The sequence below is a fragment of the Uloborus diversus genome, chromosome 2, assembly GCF_026930045.1.
Source record: "Uloborus diversus isolate 005 chromosome 2, Udiv.v.3.1, whole genome shotgun sequence".
NCBI lineage: Eukaryota > Metazoa > Arthropoda > Arachnida > Araneae > Uloboridae > Uloborus > Uloborus diversus.
Window position 1 is genome coordinate 156,992,928 of NC_072732.1, and position 15,377 is coordinate 157,008,304.

Consider the following 15,377-nt stretch of genomic DNA (forward strand, 5'->3'; position numbering starts at 1 on the left):
AAAAATTATTTAGACCATTTAATTGCCAAAAAACTATCAATTAAACATCGCTCTAACCCTATTCCTACGAAGATCCTATGCTGATTCTCCCTTAGCAACGCGCATAGCAACGGCATGATTGGAAACTTCCCAGTGTTTCTGGCAACCCCTGACGTCACACTAAACGTGTCTATTGTCCGTTTTTCACTAGTTGAGACTTGGCCACGCCCCCAACACGTGGTATCGGAAGATTCTATATGCGTCTTTTGGGGATGAGGCTTCAGGCCAACACTGAGAAAGGTTGCAATTGGCCATCGTTATCGCGCTGTAAGAAGACGAGTGTTCTATAATTTTCTAAGAAATTACCTCCCACCTTCTTTCCCGAAAAAAAGGTGTGCTACTAAGACAATTGTTCGACTTAAAAGTATTTTAAGATTTGCAGTGTATTTCTATACGTTTTGGGTTAATTTATCATTGATTTTGCGAAGGAAATCCTAAACTTTCTGTCTTTCATGCTAAGTAAACATTTTCTGAAAACACGGTGAACAGTTGCAGGTGAAATTGGAAGGAAAATTTTTCCTTCTATTCTGCTGAAACTTTCACAGCTCTCAAACGTGGGTTTTTCATAGGTGTTCTAATTATAAATCTCTAATCGCATATTGTTAACTTTGCTGGTCAACCATTTCTCACCTTATTTTCGATCCGATTTTCTTCTTTAAAGCGTTTATTAAATATTACGCAGTGCTTAGGGATAAATGAACTACTTTTGCAATATTTCGAACTGTTTTACTTCGAATATAATGAAGAATTAATGCGTTTTCGAATTGTGTTTGTTGTTACTTTGCGAATACGAGTCATTTTTAAAATAATACGTAGATTTGTAAAGTGAACAAGCAAAAATTAATGCCAAAAGATTTTTTAACTATCACCGCATTGAAAAAATAACAAAAAAAAAAGAAAGAAAGAAAACGGCAGACGATAACTTTAATTTCGAATTTTTCTGAAAATATTTCTCTGTCACCTCATTTTTGGCCCATTTCAAACAGTCAATATTTTGTAAAAAAAAATGTTGAATTGATGTAATCATGTAGAGACAGTATGAAAAAGTATTGAACTACTATTTCGATTCCTAGGCACTTCATTTTTAACCATACACATTTAAAGCCTGCGAACAATTTTGGAAGCCTCAGTAGGTAAGTTGCACTCTGTGTGACACATTTCAATACTTTAGTACTATTTTTTTTTTTTTTCCAATATGGCTTTTATTCTTCAGAAATGAAAAAAGGAACAAAACAAAAATTAAAGCTTTTCACATGCCAATATGGTTATCTACAGAATAATTGAATAAGTGCCTGAAACAACGTTTTATGTTACTGTTTTAACCTATTTATTTTTGTAAATACGAAAAAATATACATGCTTTTTTTATTCAATTTTTTTCAAAAGTAAAGTAATTCAGTTCTTCCAGTACTTTTACGGAACAGCGTTACGTGTGGGGATCATAAAATAAGCAAAAGTTTGTTGCCCGTATTCTAATACAGATCCGAACAAGGATGGACACAAGGGAGGGGCGATGAGGCGACCGCCCCTTCCTTGAGTCGAGATGCAGAACTCTTCCACGGCATGTCTTTGATACTGAAGTTGAAAATTGTTTTAGCCTATCTTCAATAGTTTGACGAAGCTCTTGCTGTCTGGAAAATGAAAGTGTAGCACATATCTCATTCTTAACACATTACTGATAGAGATCTGAACTTTGTATAGGAAGTATTTCAAAGTTCCAAAAACTCAATTTTAGAAGATTTTAGATGATATTAAATAGGGTTCAAGGGCTCTTCTCAGGAAAGTTTGAAAAATTGAAGTCCCCCCCCCCCCAAAAAAAAGAGGAACTTTAATGGGACACCTTTGATGGCGTTAAGGTAAGGGATGGGGTTTGGTACACTCCTCCGCAATTTTGTAGAAAAGGAAGTCCCTCCCCTTCCCAAAATAACTGAAATGAGACGATCTTTCATGGTGTTTGGAAAGGGGGGGGGGCGGAGGTTTGAGAATTTATGAAAGGGTAAGGGTGTGAAATCAATTGCCCCCTCCTTGAATAGTTTCTGGATCTGTCCTTGGCTCTGAATGTAAAATGCGTTATTTTTATCAAGAAACGTTGCTATAGTCAACCTATTCAGTTGTTCAACATATCCCACACTGGCAAGGAAACTGACTCAACCACAAGAAAAAAAAAACAGCAATGGAGAAAATTAAGGTTTGACGCAATAGTAATTTTAAGTGATTTAGTCTCAAACATTACAATATGCGCAGTCAACTTATTATGTGATGTTTATTAATTAGTTTTTGAAGTATAGATACATAATGCATACTTTAAGCTCGAAAAATATTCTTCCAAATTATGAAATTTTAATGATGTGTCATTATTGATGAAATCGTTTCTACGCCCCCCCCCCCCCCCGCACCATTTAGGTGAGCTAACTTTGCGGTTTTTGTGTCGAGAAAAAGCACTAAATTTAGATTTTAAATCAATAGCCGGTACGGTTTTCCCAGATTTTGAATTGTGTCACTTTCCTTGCCGGAGTGCGATATGATTCTTTATTAAAAACATACATGATCATAAACAAATTGTGACTAGAGCTATCCAGGAAGGAGGGGGGGGGAGCCGGTCTTTTCCCTTAAAACAATTGTTACTGCGATTTTGATGACTTAGAGCAAACCTAAGGAGCCGTTCACAAATGATGTCACGCTTGAGAGGGGTAGGGAGGAAGGGTTCGGGGTTCATGAACTTCGGATAGTTAGTCTCAAGGGGGAAGGAGGGGATTATAAGAAATATGACTTCACATATTTTGGTCCAAATAAAAGCGTTCGTTATAGCAATATGTTCATCGAACATTGCGTGAGATGTGACGAGGGGAGACGCTAAGGTGAAGTGTAACGTCCTTTATGGACAATCCGTGTTTACGTTAGGCTACTGTGTACTGAAGTGTTATAACTAACTTCCTTTTTGCCTCCCCCCCCCAGAAACGAAGTTGGTTACCTCCCCCCCCCCCCCCGCCCGCCTTGAAAATATTCGCCCTGGGGGTAGTCGTCATCTCTTAAGCCGGACCCAACCGATGAACCTATAATTTTAAAACAGTATTCAAACCAAAGACACTTTTTATAACGCATCGCAAATTATTACATATTTCTAAGCATTAATATTCATGCAATACTTAGAGAAATAGCCTTGATTTTAATAATCAATTGCTTTAAATATTTCAGATTGATTTTTTATTGTTTTCTCATTTACTTTTATTTCTCACATGTAAATCCTTTCTGGAACAATTGCCCAGTCCCCGCCTTTGGTTCAACCAAGTTTTTTTTTTTGGGGGGGGGAGAGGGGGGAGGCAACTTTTGTTCGAATAATGTTTTTATCATTTTTCAAAAATAACTGCTACTGTAGATCTACTGACTGTATATCCGCTCTATATGATCTGAAATTTTGTACAATTCATACAGATGCATCAAAAAGACCCAACCCGTAAGAGCTACTGAGTCACCTCCCCCCCATCAAGAAAAGGGAGAGGGAGATGGAGAGAGATATTAAGTCTTCAAAACGAACGCAACCCTTAATATAAGCATTTCCATACCACAGTCTGTGTGGCAATGAAGTTTTTCTGTCCCCCCCCCCCCTTTTTTTTTCATCAGCGCACTTGCAATCTCGAATATAGGACGTTAGTGTTTAAAAGGATATCGTTCAAAATTCAGAAAGCCTATCCTTAATAGAAATGTTTCATTCGGAAAACAAAATACCTTACTTTTTTTTGTAAATACAATATTGTTCTGAAATTTTCAGTTTAAAAAGTATAGATTCCCCGTAGACGACAATTACGCGAAGCCAGAAACGAAAGGAAAGAACACAAAGACATTTTTACAAATTTAAATGCCCGCCAAATTTAGGGTTGTCTCAATTGAAAGCGGTAGCGATCACCCCCGCGCTAAACGTAGCTTTGCTTTCGGGAAGGCGTTCCGAAGTCTCTTCTCCTCATGAACGCACAATACTTGTTGTTTGGGTATAGCCACTAAGGATGCTGGGTAAAAACCGATTTCTCTGGTACAAAGGAAAACCTCTCTCTACATGTCAAAGGGGTATTTTTTAACCGTTTTTTTTTTTTTTTTTTTTTCGGAACCGGAACGGTTATTTGCGAGGTAGAATGGTGTGTTGTGAACGCGCGTAATGAGATGACATCTGCTTCCAGCTCGGTTATTCACTATTCCAGACTTAGGAGTTCTAATAAGAACGAAACTGCAGTCTCAGGATGTGATAACGGGGCTGTCTGGTATATTGCATCAATTATTTAAAGTTAACAAATAAATTTCATAAATATCCCCAAGCATTCATACTTCTACAAAACGCTGTACGCAGCATAATCAGCTGCAGAAACCACAGACACCAGTTTGATATTACATGGACACTCTTCTTTGATATGTAAAATAGAGAGTGGAAAACTAAAATCGCTTGTAAATATTTTTCTCAAATAACTCTTCTTCTGGTCATCGATGTAAATACTTCTTATATAACACTCGACAGCTATTTTCATTGATGATGATAGGGGTGTCCAGACGGAGGGGGGGGGGGTCATGCCACAGACCTCCATCGAAATTTTTCGGGGGAGGATGTTTTCAGGGGTATTTCTCTCGTTTTTTGGGAGGGGGGCTTTTGCTCTGCAGGGTGGTCTTTGGGACTTTTTTTTGGGGGGGGGGATGCCATTGCTCTTGAAGGGATGGTCACCCCTGATCAAGTGAACCTTTTTGTTCACTCTACCCTATCTCGCTTGTATAGTTATATCGTTTTATTTTAATTTGAAAGAATTAGAAACACTAATTTGTTTTATCACCCTTCAAACGCGTGTTGTCAACAAACAACTGTTGATAACAAACAAAATGTTTAATTCCAATAAATTTTTGTCCTGTTGAAGTTCGATTGTATGTCACAAGAGAGTATGTAAGAGAGGAAACTTCAGATACTTTTGGCATCGTCTAAAAAATAAAAGTCATCAATAAATACAGTTATGGAAATTTCCTTACTAATATAATTTCCTTCCTTTATTTAAAATCAGATTTAAAATCAGTGTCTCTTAAAGACCAGTTTTTCGAAATTTAGAAAAACTCCTTTACTTTTGAAAATGAGAATGCCGCGTGTGCTGAAGTACCCTTACGAGTTGATAAGATAAAGCGCACGATGTTTCTTATTTTTGTCAACGAGTATAAAAGCACTTGCGCGTTTTTTGTTGGCTTATTTCGTAAGAAATCTGTGCTTGTCCGTGTGAAAAGGGAAGTCAACTGTTTAAAATGGATTACAAAAAATTTCATGCTCAAGTAAGATGTTTTATTGTTTTTCTTCCGCAACATGTGTTTTCAATGTGTATTTTTTTACTTATGTCCTTAAGAGGTAAAGTAATATCATAGCCAGCAAACAACGAATTTTTCATGATCTGCATTTAAACATTTTTGAAGTAAAACTTTTTTACTCTAGTGCTTTGAAATTCTGATCCGCAAACTTTTAGTTGTTTCTTAATTGTTGCCAAAAACAGTGAAATATTTTTGTAATTACAAAGTTGTTTTTTTTTATTAAACTTAACAAATTAATTTCAAGGCTGAACTTAAAACATGAATATATTTGTGGATTTAAACTTTCGAAATAATGCAAGTTTATTTGATTCAAGTCGAATCATCAGTTTAAAAGTATAATCCATTGTTCAACCTTGAAATTGGTTTGTAAACTTTTATTAACAAAATTAACTTTATGGCAGCTATTATTTTTCATTGTTTTGGCAACAGTTTAAAAGCGGATTTCGAGTACTGTTTAGTTTTCACGTTGTTTATAATTTATTTTTTTCTTTAAAATATACAATTTTGTTGTGAATATGCCTAATTAAACGCGCAGGAAGAACAAGAGCGCGGCGTGAGAAAAAGAACGGGTGAACGGTGAAGTAACAGTTTAGAATGTAAAAAAAGGAAAGAAAAGAGAGTTTCACTTCTATCGTGTGTCTTCACGACACACAACACATATTCATCTTTTCATTACTTTTAGAGGTTTAATAATTTTTCTAACAGAGCACCTTTCATAAAAATTCCTAAATCGTCGGTCACTTTCATAACTTGCTGCTGCGTTCCATGCTCTCAACATTAGATCTTTCTTTTCTCACATCCACAGCCATTCCTGGAAAGTTGAGACCATTCCATTTTACAACAGCAAAATTTCATCAACTTACCTACAAATGTAACAAAATTTGTAAGAAGTAGATGAAATTGGGTCAACTTTTTCTAAGCTTGTTACAACTTTCAGTTCCTCTACAAGCCGTCTAACTTAGCCCTAATGATTTAATTGAGTCTGTAATCAATCGTCATCCGTTGCCGAGAATACCAGTTTTTTTTTTTTTTTTTTTTTGTGTTTTCCCTGTTCAGACTTTTATTTGAAATGAGAAGTACAACTATGTTACTACATAAAGTATTGAATGGTATTTTTAAATAGGCACTTAATAAACTCTTAACTGATGTTGAACTGCATCTACATGTCTAACATGTAAAATTTTGAGAGGTCATGAAGACACATGTTAGCGCGAGGAACTGAGAATCATTAGTGTTGCTCCCAGTGCATTCCATCAAAATATGTTTAAAAACTGCGTCCTTAAATGCATGACTTTCAGCAACGTCAATATTATATATTCTCATTACTGGGAAGGGGGGGGTACTGAGGTGCCCTTCTCAATTTATAATATTCCCACGTAATAATCATCTCTAGTAATAGGGGAGGGTGGGTCAAAGCGGGTAGGTTTTCGAAGAACGCTCGAAAATTGTAGTTTTTGGATTTTAATCGCAACAATTTGGTTTTTATTTTCTAGCAGGGCTCTTGAACTTCAAAATAAAAAGTGATTTTTGTATTATTTTAAAACCAATATTTATTTATCATCAAACTTAACAAATATTTGAAAATCCCGCTTTGCCCTAAAATTGAGCCCAAAGCGGGTAAGCTTAACTAATTGTCGTTTGGTACATTTTCCAATCAAATGTGAAGTTATAAATAATTAAAAGAGTTGACTAGCTACCTGCCATTATATAAAACTAGCATTCCCGTACCCGGCATTGCTCGGGTAATGGAATTAGCAGGGGTTAACAGTGCTTGTTGCACCTAGTTTCGAAAATCCCCAATAATATTTATTTATTACCTATAACTTTTTCTAATTTGGGGAGGATCCCGGGGCCCCTGGACTCCTTACATATATGCCTTTGTCCTTAACCGATCTTTAACTGTTATTAACGATCCTTTTAAAGTATTGATTATCTTTGCAAACACAGGCCATCCACATTTTATTGATATACCTATGTTTAAGCAAAAACTTCTTTGTATACAACATTTTTAGTTTTTTTTTCTGGTGCTAAAATTATTAAGCTGCTTGATGAACTGACTTTGGAGCAAGCTACAAAACATTGGCCGTGTGAAAAAAAGTCTTCTCTTAAATCGGTCCCTGCTACTTTTAATGTCTGTCCTTGTGACTTATTAATGGTTATTGCAAAGCAAACTTTAACAGGAAACTGCACTCTTCTAAATTCAAAAGGATAGTTTGCCTGTGATGATGTTCTTAAAAAATTCGTTTCTAGTTTTGAAAAAATGAAAGCAATAGACAGAAACATTATGAATTGACTTGAGAAAAGCCTCGAAGAACCACGTTAGAAACAAAAACAATATCAAATTTATAGTTCGCTGTCGACCAAAAGTTGAGATGAAGTACTGAATAATGATTTGAATGGAGGAAAGCCTTCGAAAATAAGGGATTTGAATTCAATGGCAGGTTTTAATTTCGCAGAAATTAAGAGATTTTAATTAATTTCTCCTGAACTAATTGAGATTTCGAAAAATTCTTTCTTAGTGGTTACTTTCGTAATCATGCGGACATGCCTGCCAAATTTCAAGTCTGAAGCTTCAGCGGTTTCGGCTGTGCGTTGATATATACATATATATGTATATCTTACTACTATTATATATGCGAAAGTTTGTCTGTATGGATGTATGGATGTTTGTTACTCTTTTACGCAAAAACTACTGAACGGATTTTGATGAAACTTTACAATAATATATCTTAAGCATCAGAATAAGACATAGGGTAGTTCTTGTCCTGCTATGGGGGGCAAAACCCCTTTAGGGGAACAATAAAACACAATTTTCATATAAATTCTCTAATATAGGGATGAAAACATACTTGCACATATTTACATTGTATGTCCATCGAAAGCTCTTATTTTTCTGCTGATGATGGCACCTGTTCGAAATTTCTAAGTAGAATAAAAAACGAGTTATGAGCTTTTTATTTAAATGTTCGAAGGCTTTCCTCAACTCAATACAGTATTAAGTGTATCATCTCAACTCCCTGTCGATAGCGACAATTGTTGTATTGTTGACTATCTTTGTTTTTCGTGACTGTTCAAGGCTTTTCTCAAGTCAAATCTTGAAGTAAGATTTTTGCACAAAATTGGCAAATAATACATGGATTTGGCTGATTATTTTTAATTTTAATGCATTTGAGGCAATTAATGCGTTTTTTTTATATTTATTTCTGTTGACTGGGTATTTAATCGATCCGCAGGAATCTAGACAAACTTTTTTTGTGGAATCATTTCAATAGCTAAGCAATTTGGAAATTTTTTCAACTGTCGCTGTTTTTGAAGCTAAAGGCTACTCAATACTGTTTCTCGAATTTCGTCATGTAACCAAATATCGCCATTTCTTTAATATTTCTTTCTTTAATTTTGTTAACACGTAAAATATTTCGCCAACTAAATTAAACAAATCCATAAACAGCACAAAAACTTCTATTAATTTGTCTTTAAATTCAAACAATTGCCAAATTTTTACTATTTATTTGAAATATTTCGTGTAGCATCATTTATAATCGCCAGAAGTAACCTTAGTATTTGGTGACACTAACTCTTCGATGAAAATTAGTAACACACAGTTTTACAAAGTAGGGAGGGGGAGCCTCATTTAAGGTATCCTAATACGATTAATGCAAATTTAATAACATTTTAAATCGCAGTAAGGAATTACGGGCGGCTACGTTTTTTAAAAGTTTGTACTTCAATAGCAATATAGAGAAGGTTTTAGATTATGTTCGAAAAAAAAAGAGAGAAATCTTTTTAAACAAGTGAAGTTTGATTTCATATTTTGGAAATTCCTCAAATTTGTATATGCTTAAGTATCGTTTTTTCGTTTCTAAAAGAGTACTATTTTGTTCTTCGTACTTATTGCCATTTTACTTTTATGGTGCGGCAACAAATATTGACAACTCAACTTTTTGCTATTGAAATGAAGTGAAGCGCTACATGTTGTCATTGCGCCAAGTTACTCGCGCCTCGCACTCGTACGAATCACGTGTAGATAATCCTTGGAATATCTTTATCATTTTCTTTTCCCTTCTTGTATTGTCCAAAAATGTTTGAATAAATGTGTAACTTTTGCGTAACTTCGTTTTCTTCATGAACGTAACACGCCAACCTGCCGTAATGGGTTAGGAAGAAGCTCTATTTTTAATCACGTCAAAGCGGTGTGTTTTGAGTTGTTTCAGTTACAGCAGAGAACGAATAAAAGTAGCGATTGTTTCTCATAATTATTAAAGACCCAGGCAACGCCGGGCATTTTTGCTGCATACAATTAGCTGGTAACTAAATAAAGTTATGAAATAGAGGCCGACTCCCTACCCCCAGTTACCGTCGAACAAAGATTTATTTTTCGACAGGAACGGCCAAATACATGCAAACATTTTCTTTATAGCATCTTCTGTTTGGAATTAAAAATCATATCTCATGAATATACAAACATTTTACTCTGTTTCATAAACTTGGCAAGGCTCAGGCGAATGTATGGTACTGTGGTCATTTGGCGATTAATAATGGATTTGGATTTATTATTTTACATTTTAACGCTTCTTTTAATTGCAAAAATATAAAATGAAACTAAACAAAATGACATTTTAAAAACTTATTTGATAAGAAGAGTTATGATAACGTGTTCGGGACGAGTGTTTAAAAATTTTGGCGCTACAGCCATTACAAAAGTTGCCTTAAAATGTAAAAATTCTGCCAAATTTATTTTGGTAAAAAGATCATTAATTACTATGAGGTATTAAAGTTAAACTTAATCCGCCAAATTAGTGAAACAACACTCTTAAATAACATTAAAACTACTACTAAAATGTAAATTAATCCACCAAATTCATTTCCTATCTCCAGTTTTACCAGGCGACTACGTTAGTGCATTGGCGAATTATTTAAAATTTTTATGAAACTTTTCATTTTCTTTTTTGTGTGTGTATTTTTAAGGTTTAATGATGCTAATTAGGATTTTGTGGAATTAATGTCCCTGTTTTAATGGCGAAAATGGAGTATATTGTTCTTTCTTTCTTCTTTTATTTTGTTTTTGTTTTTGTATTTGTTTTTTATCCTATCGGACCTGTACTGATGAAGATTTTTGGAAATAATCTTGACTGAAATCATCAGAGGGAAATGTTACTTGAAAACGCTGATGGAGACCATTCTAATAGATTTTTGGGAATTTTTCTCTTTGCGAAATGAGAAGTTTTTTGTACTATTGTCCTCATTTAAACGGGAACTTTAAAACAAACTATCCTTACTCTGATTTTAATGGTATTTTCACTCTGAACTTTTTGGTATTGTAATCAGGACCGTTTACGTTATTTAGAACAGTTGATTTCCTTCTAATGGGGATTTTAAAGGTTTGATGTTCTCACTCTAAAAGGACATTATTAGAATCAGGATTGGTAGTGATTTTTGACCGTATTTTGGGACGATATCTTCGGTAAGAAGCTATACATTATACAATAATTTAGATAGCCGGTGTAGCGCTGGAAATTATTTGACGGAGATCAGGATTATACGGAAACCGTTTCACTTTACTTAAGAATAGTTGACCTTACTCGAATTGGATTTTTTGAAAATTACCCAAACTAACTTCTTTACAACTCCTAAACGTTTTCAAGATTTATTTTGTGGGATTTTTTGAGTGTCTTCCCAGTTTCGCCGACATTTCATTTACCCCCTTTCCCCTGATTTTCAGTTGAATCATACTTTTTGATACATTTAAAGGGGCAGACAATTTAAAATGTCAGCGAAATTGGAGACAAACCATTTTTTGTTAAGTATTTGACCTCTGTCTGTGTTGACCGTTACTTTGAATCGATTGAAAAAAACTACATCAACGTGAGCGAAGCCGCGGGTAAAAGCTGGTATATATATATATGTTATCTCAGGACATTGATTTTTATATATTAAGATAACAGAATTAAAAAAAAAAAAAACAAACACTTTTCATAATGCACTCAAAAGGGCAAAATAACTTTTCTGGGTCAGAAAGGACAATTTAAGAATTCCCGCAGTTTTCAAGAATTCCAAGAAAATGACACCGCAAACGAAGAAAAGTGCGGCTCAAGTCATGAAGAGAATTTCTTATCATTATCTAGTTTTCAATCATGACTTTGAGTGTTGAAACATGCATATTTTTCGTATTGGGAAAGTTTGGTTTAAAATGACTAGAACTGCACTTTTCTTCGTTTGTGGTGTCATTTTCTTGGAATTTTCGAAAACTGCAGGAATTTAGTTCTTTCTGACCCAGAACAGTTATTTTGTCCTTTTGAGTGCATTATGAAAAGTGCTTGGTATTTTTTTCAAAAATTCTGTTATTTTATTCTTTTTAGTGTAAATGTATTTCAGAAATAGAATAATTTTGCCCTCACGAAACTTCACCTTATTTTTTCATATAAATATGCTTGGTACTAAAAGGGGAAAAAACCTATACGCGTGTCTAAAACTTTAAGCAGTTGGCATTAAAGCTTAATCTTTGTTCCTCTGTAGGATTTATGCTTGCTAATTTCATGCTTGCTTCAGAGAAGCCTCGATTCAAAATTTTCATTATGATTGCTTTTAACATTACTGTTGTAAGGCAACAAAATTTGTAACAATGGGTTTTATATTTAAACATTTAATAGGGAAATTACACAAAATTTGCTGTTTTGTATCCTAACTGAAATAATAATTTTATTTTAAACTTTCAATTTTTCAGCGCTAAGTTGTACCTTAAGATTAAGCAAATCATTTAGTGAAATCACGAAGTCTCGAAGTGGTCTATTTGCAGAGATATAAGCAAAACTAGGCCTCAGATTTCTCTGTGACAATCAGGCCAAGTATAATAAAAGTGCTTAAAAATATAAAACAGTTGTACTTATCCAATTTAAAGTCAGTACATTTGTTTATAAAACATAAAGAAATAACTGAGGTAATAGACTAATTAGTTGTCATCCTAAAAAATAACCTTTTCAAGTTATACTTATCCTATTGAAGAGAAAATCTAAGTCAGCACACGAATCAAGAAATTTTAAACAAATATATGATTTAATCCTATACCCGCTTTGCCCGACCCGCTTTTCCCAAAGGCACGTTTTTTATTTCAATAGTTATAACCTTAAATTAATAATTAAAAAAAACGGAATGACCATCGTAATTTATAGGTGGATAGTGTCAAAATAAATTAATGTTATTGACAGTAAAAAAAAAAAAAAAAAGCTGGTCTTCGTCTAATCAAAAGTTACAAAACTTCATTTTTTTTCAAATGTATCATTTTTTTAATTTTAAGCCTGGTTGAGCCATGCCGCTTCACTGCTGCTTCGCTGGGACTGGTAATAACTCGGGGGTGTTCGGGCAAACACGACATACGTATTCGTCACCGCTAACACACCATGGGGGGGGGAGGAGCATACGAAGACCTACCCGCTTTGGACCACCCTCCCCTATATAAGGCAACACCTCATCCATATTTGTAATGTATTTCAATTGTTAAATTTATTTATTCATTTCATTTTACACAAACTGCCGAATGGCAACACCTCATTATTGAAAAATAAACGACGCACGAGATCGCGTTCGATAGATTTTTAATAAAATTGAGTGACGGCTTCTTGAGGTTAAACAACGTTATGTATGATGTTTGACAAATTGTGATTGACTTTCGTATGAAATGGAGTTGACTTTACTAACGAAATTAGGAAGTTGTTTTATACCTTCCCGACTTCCTCAGTTGTATCTTTTTCTCAATTTAGGCCAAAGAAATACCTTAGAGCCGCCAAAGTAGCCCGCGTTTACGGTAGTCGAAAAAGAAAAATCATTTGTTCGAAGTGCAAATAATTGATTAATGAAACCCAAAGAGCTGTTTTTCATTTTCCTGACAATTGTCAGAAGAAATAATGACTCGTTCGTTTAAAAAGCAACAAACGAAACATCAGTGTGGTCTGTGGTATCGAAACATCAACCTCAAGGATTGCTTACATGGCTCCCCGAACTTAAATTTTTGGCAGGGTGGAAATTCTCCATTTGCCGAGCGGAATTCCAAATTTCGCCGAATGATGATAATTTTGCCGAATGATGATAATTTTGCCGATTAGAACTCCAAATTATTTCGAATGAAACTTCAAATTTCGCTGAATGACTATAATTTTGCCGATTAGAACTCCAAATTTCGCCGAATGTTGGTAATTTTGGCGAGTCAGGCAAAATTTTCCAAATTAGGTTGGTTGTTGGTTGGTTCTATTGGTTTTGCTAGCGCAAGAGCCTAAATTGGCTATGCTGCGCCAAGCGATATTTTTGGAAGGCCACAGTTACATCCCGTGACCCCCCATCGAGGCGTCTCTGATTGCTTAATAATGATAATCTTAATATATAAAAATCAATGTCCTGAGATAATATATATATATATATATATATATATATATATATATATATATATATATATATATATATATATATATATATATATATATATATATATATATATATATATATATATATATATATATATATTATATACATATAATAAAATAAGATGTTTGTGTGTGTGTGTGTGGCGTGCTTCCCGGGAAAACGGTAAGGCCTAGAAAGATGAAATTTGGTACACAGGTGCTGTTTTTGCCGAAGATGTGCACCTCGGGCTTCGATTTTTGATATTTTAATTGGAAAAAAAGTTATTTAATGTTGTATGTGTTTTTTTACACTTTTTAGTACTTTTTACCTCACAGACCCCGAACCAATCGCACCGCACAAATATGTTTTGTACTATAGTGTAGGAAATTTAATTTTAAATAGATGAATGAAAAAAATTTGAAGATAGAGCAATTTTTGTATTTTTTATGAATTTTTTAAAAAACCTTTAATTTACATGTTTTCCTGGGTTTTATTTTTTTCTAATATCATCCTGCGTGAAATATCAAAGCCTCATTTCTGAAATTTAAGTTGGTAATAGTAAAAACATTTCGCCCTCTTCAGAAGAAGAAAGTTCTTAAAAATACGCAATAGTTTTTTTTTTTTACAATTTTTTTAATGCTGAACACATCATGTCCTTTCACGCATCAGTCGAAAAAAGCGTTCTTCAATCTTTTATGCCTGTGACGTCACTACTTGGGTTTCGATTCGATATTTACGATGGAATCTTAATCGCAAGCAATGTTAATCTTTTTTTTTACTATATATAGCTTACTTCTACATTTTCTGACGTGATGACCACGTGTTTTTCCGGCAGTGCTTGCTTTTTTACTTCCCTTTTTTTGTTTTATTTAGGGATTGCATTTATTTCTTTTTCCTTCTCCCCCCCCCCCTTCCCCCCAAGCTGGTTTCGCTGTATCTATATTACGTTACATTTCATAGTTGTGCGCATTAATTTAATAAAAACAGCGAGTTTTTTTTTTTTTTTTTTTTTTTTATCTTTGTCAAACGCTACTTTTTGCACACTACGGGGAATTTGAGCTTTTTTTTTTTTTTTTTTTTTGCTCTACTTAAATAAAAAAAAAGCGGTTTTTGAGTGATCTTTGTTTTTATTAGGAAATGAGCGGTGAGGTCAAAATAAATAGAGATGGGTAAGAAAATGTATAGATAGATTGTAAAGGTGGATAGCCGCCGAAGGCGGCAATCTTGGCGTAAAAATGTGAATGGCACAAAAAAAAAAGATACAGATGGATTGATTAATACTGCTGCCAAATTAATTTAAACAACCACCGAAGGCGGCAAACTTGAAGTAAAAATGTAAATGACAAGTTAGGCAAACAGCCGCCGTAGGTGGCTGCTTGCACAGAAAGGCGAATGGCGTAAGAAGGCGAACCAGCTGGTCGCCGTAGGCGGCTAGTATATATATACAGTCGAGCCTCCATATATCGAACTTCCACATATCGAAATTTTCTGTATATCGAAATCGCAGCAAATTTCAACGTTCATTACACAGAAAAACTGTTTTATATATCGAAAAAATCTCTATATATCAAAATTATTTTTCGAGATATTCGAAGCTTTTTTCCGCTTTAGACTGTTTATCTG

General features: G+C 34.3%; 1 protein-coding gene across 1 annotated transcript in view; it reads left to right on the top strand.

Annotated features, from left to right (window-relative positions):
- The first annotated feature begins 5,264 nt into the window (after positions 1–5,264).
- Positions 5,265–15,377, top strand: part of LOC129216111 (phytanoyl-CoA dioxygenase domain-containing protein 1-like) — a 68,146-nt gene continuing 58,033 nt past the window's right edge. The window contains exon 1 of the mRNA XM_054850264.1: positions 5,265–5,330. Coding sequence (XP_054706239.1) covers positions 5,304–5,330 — 27 coding nt within the window. The 5' untranslated portion in view covers positions 5,265–5,303. The remainder of the gene's footprint in view (positions 5,331–15,377) is intronic.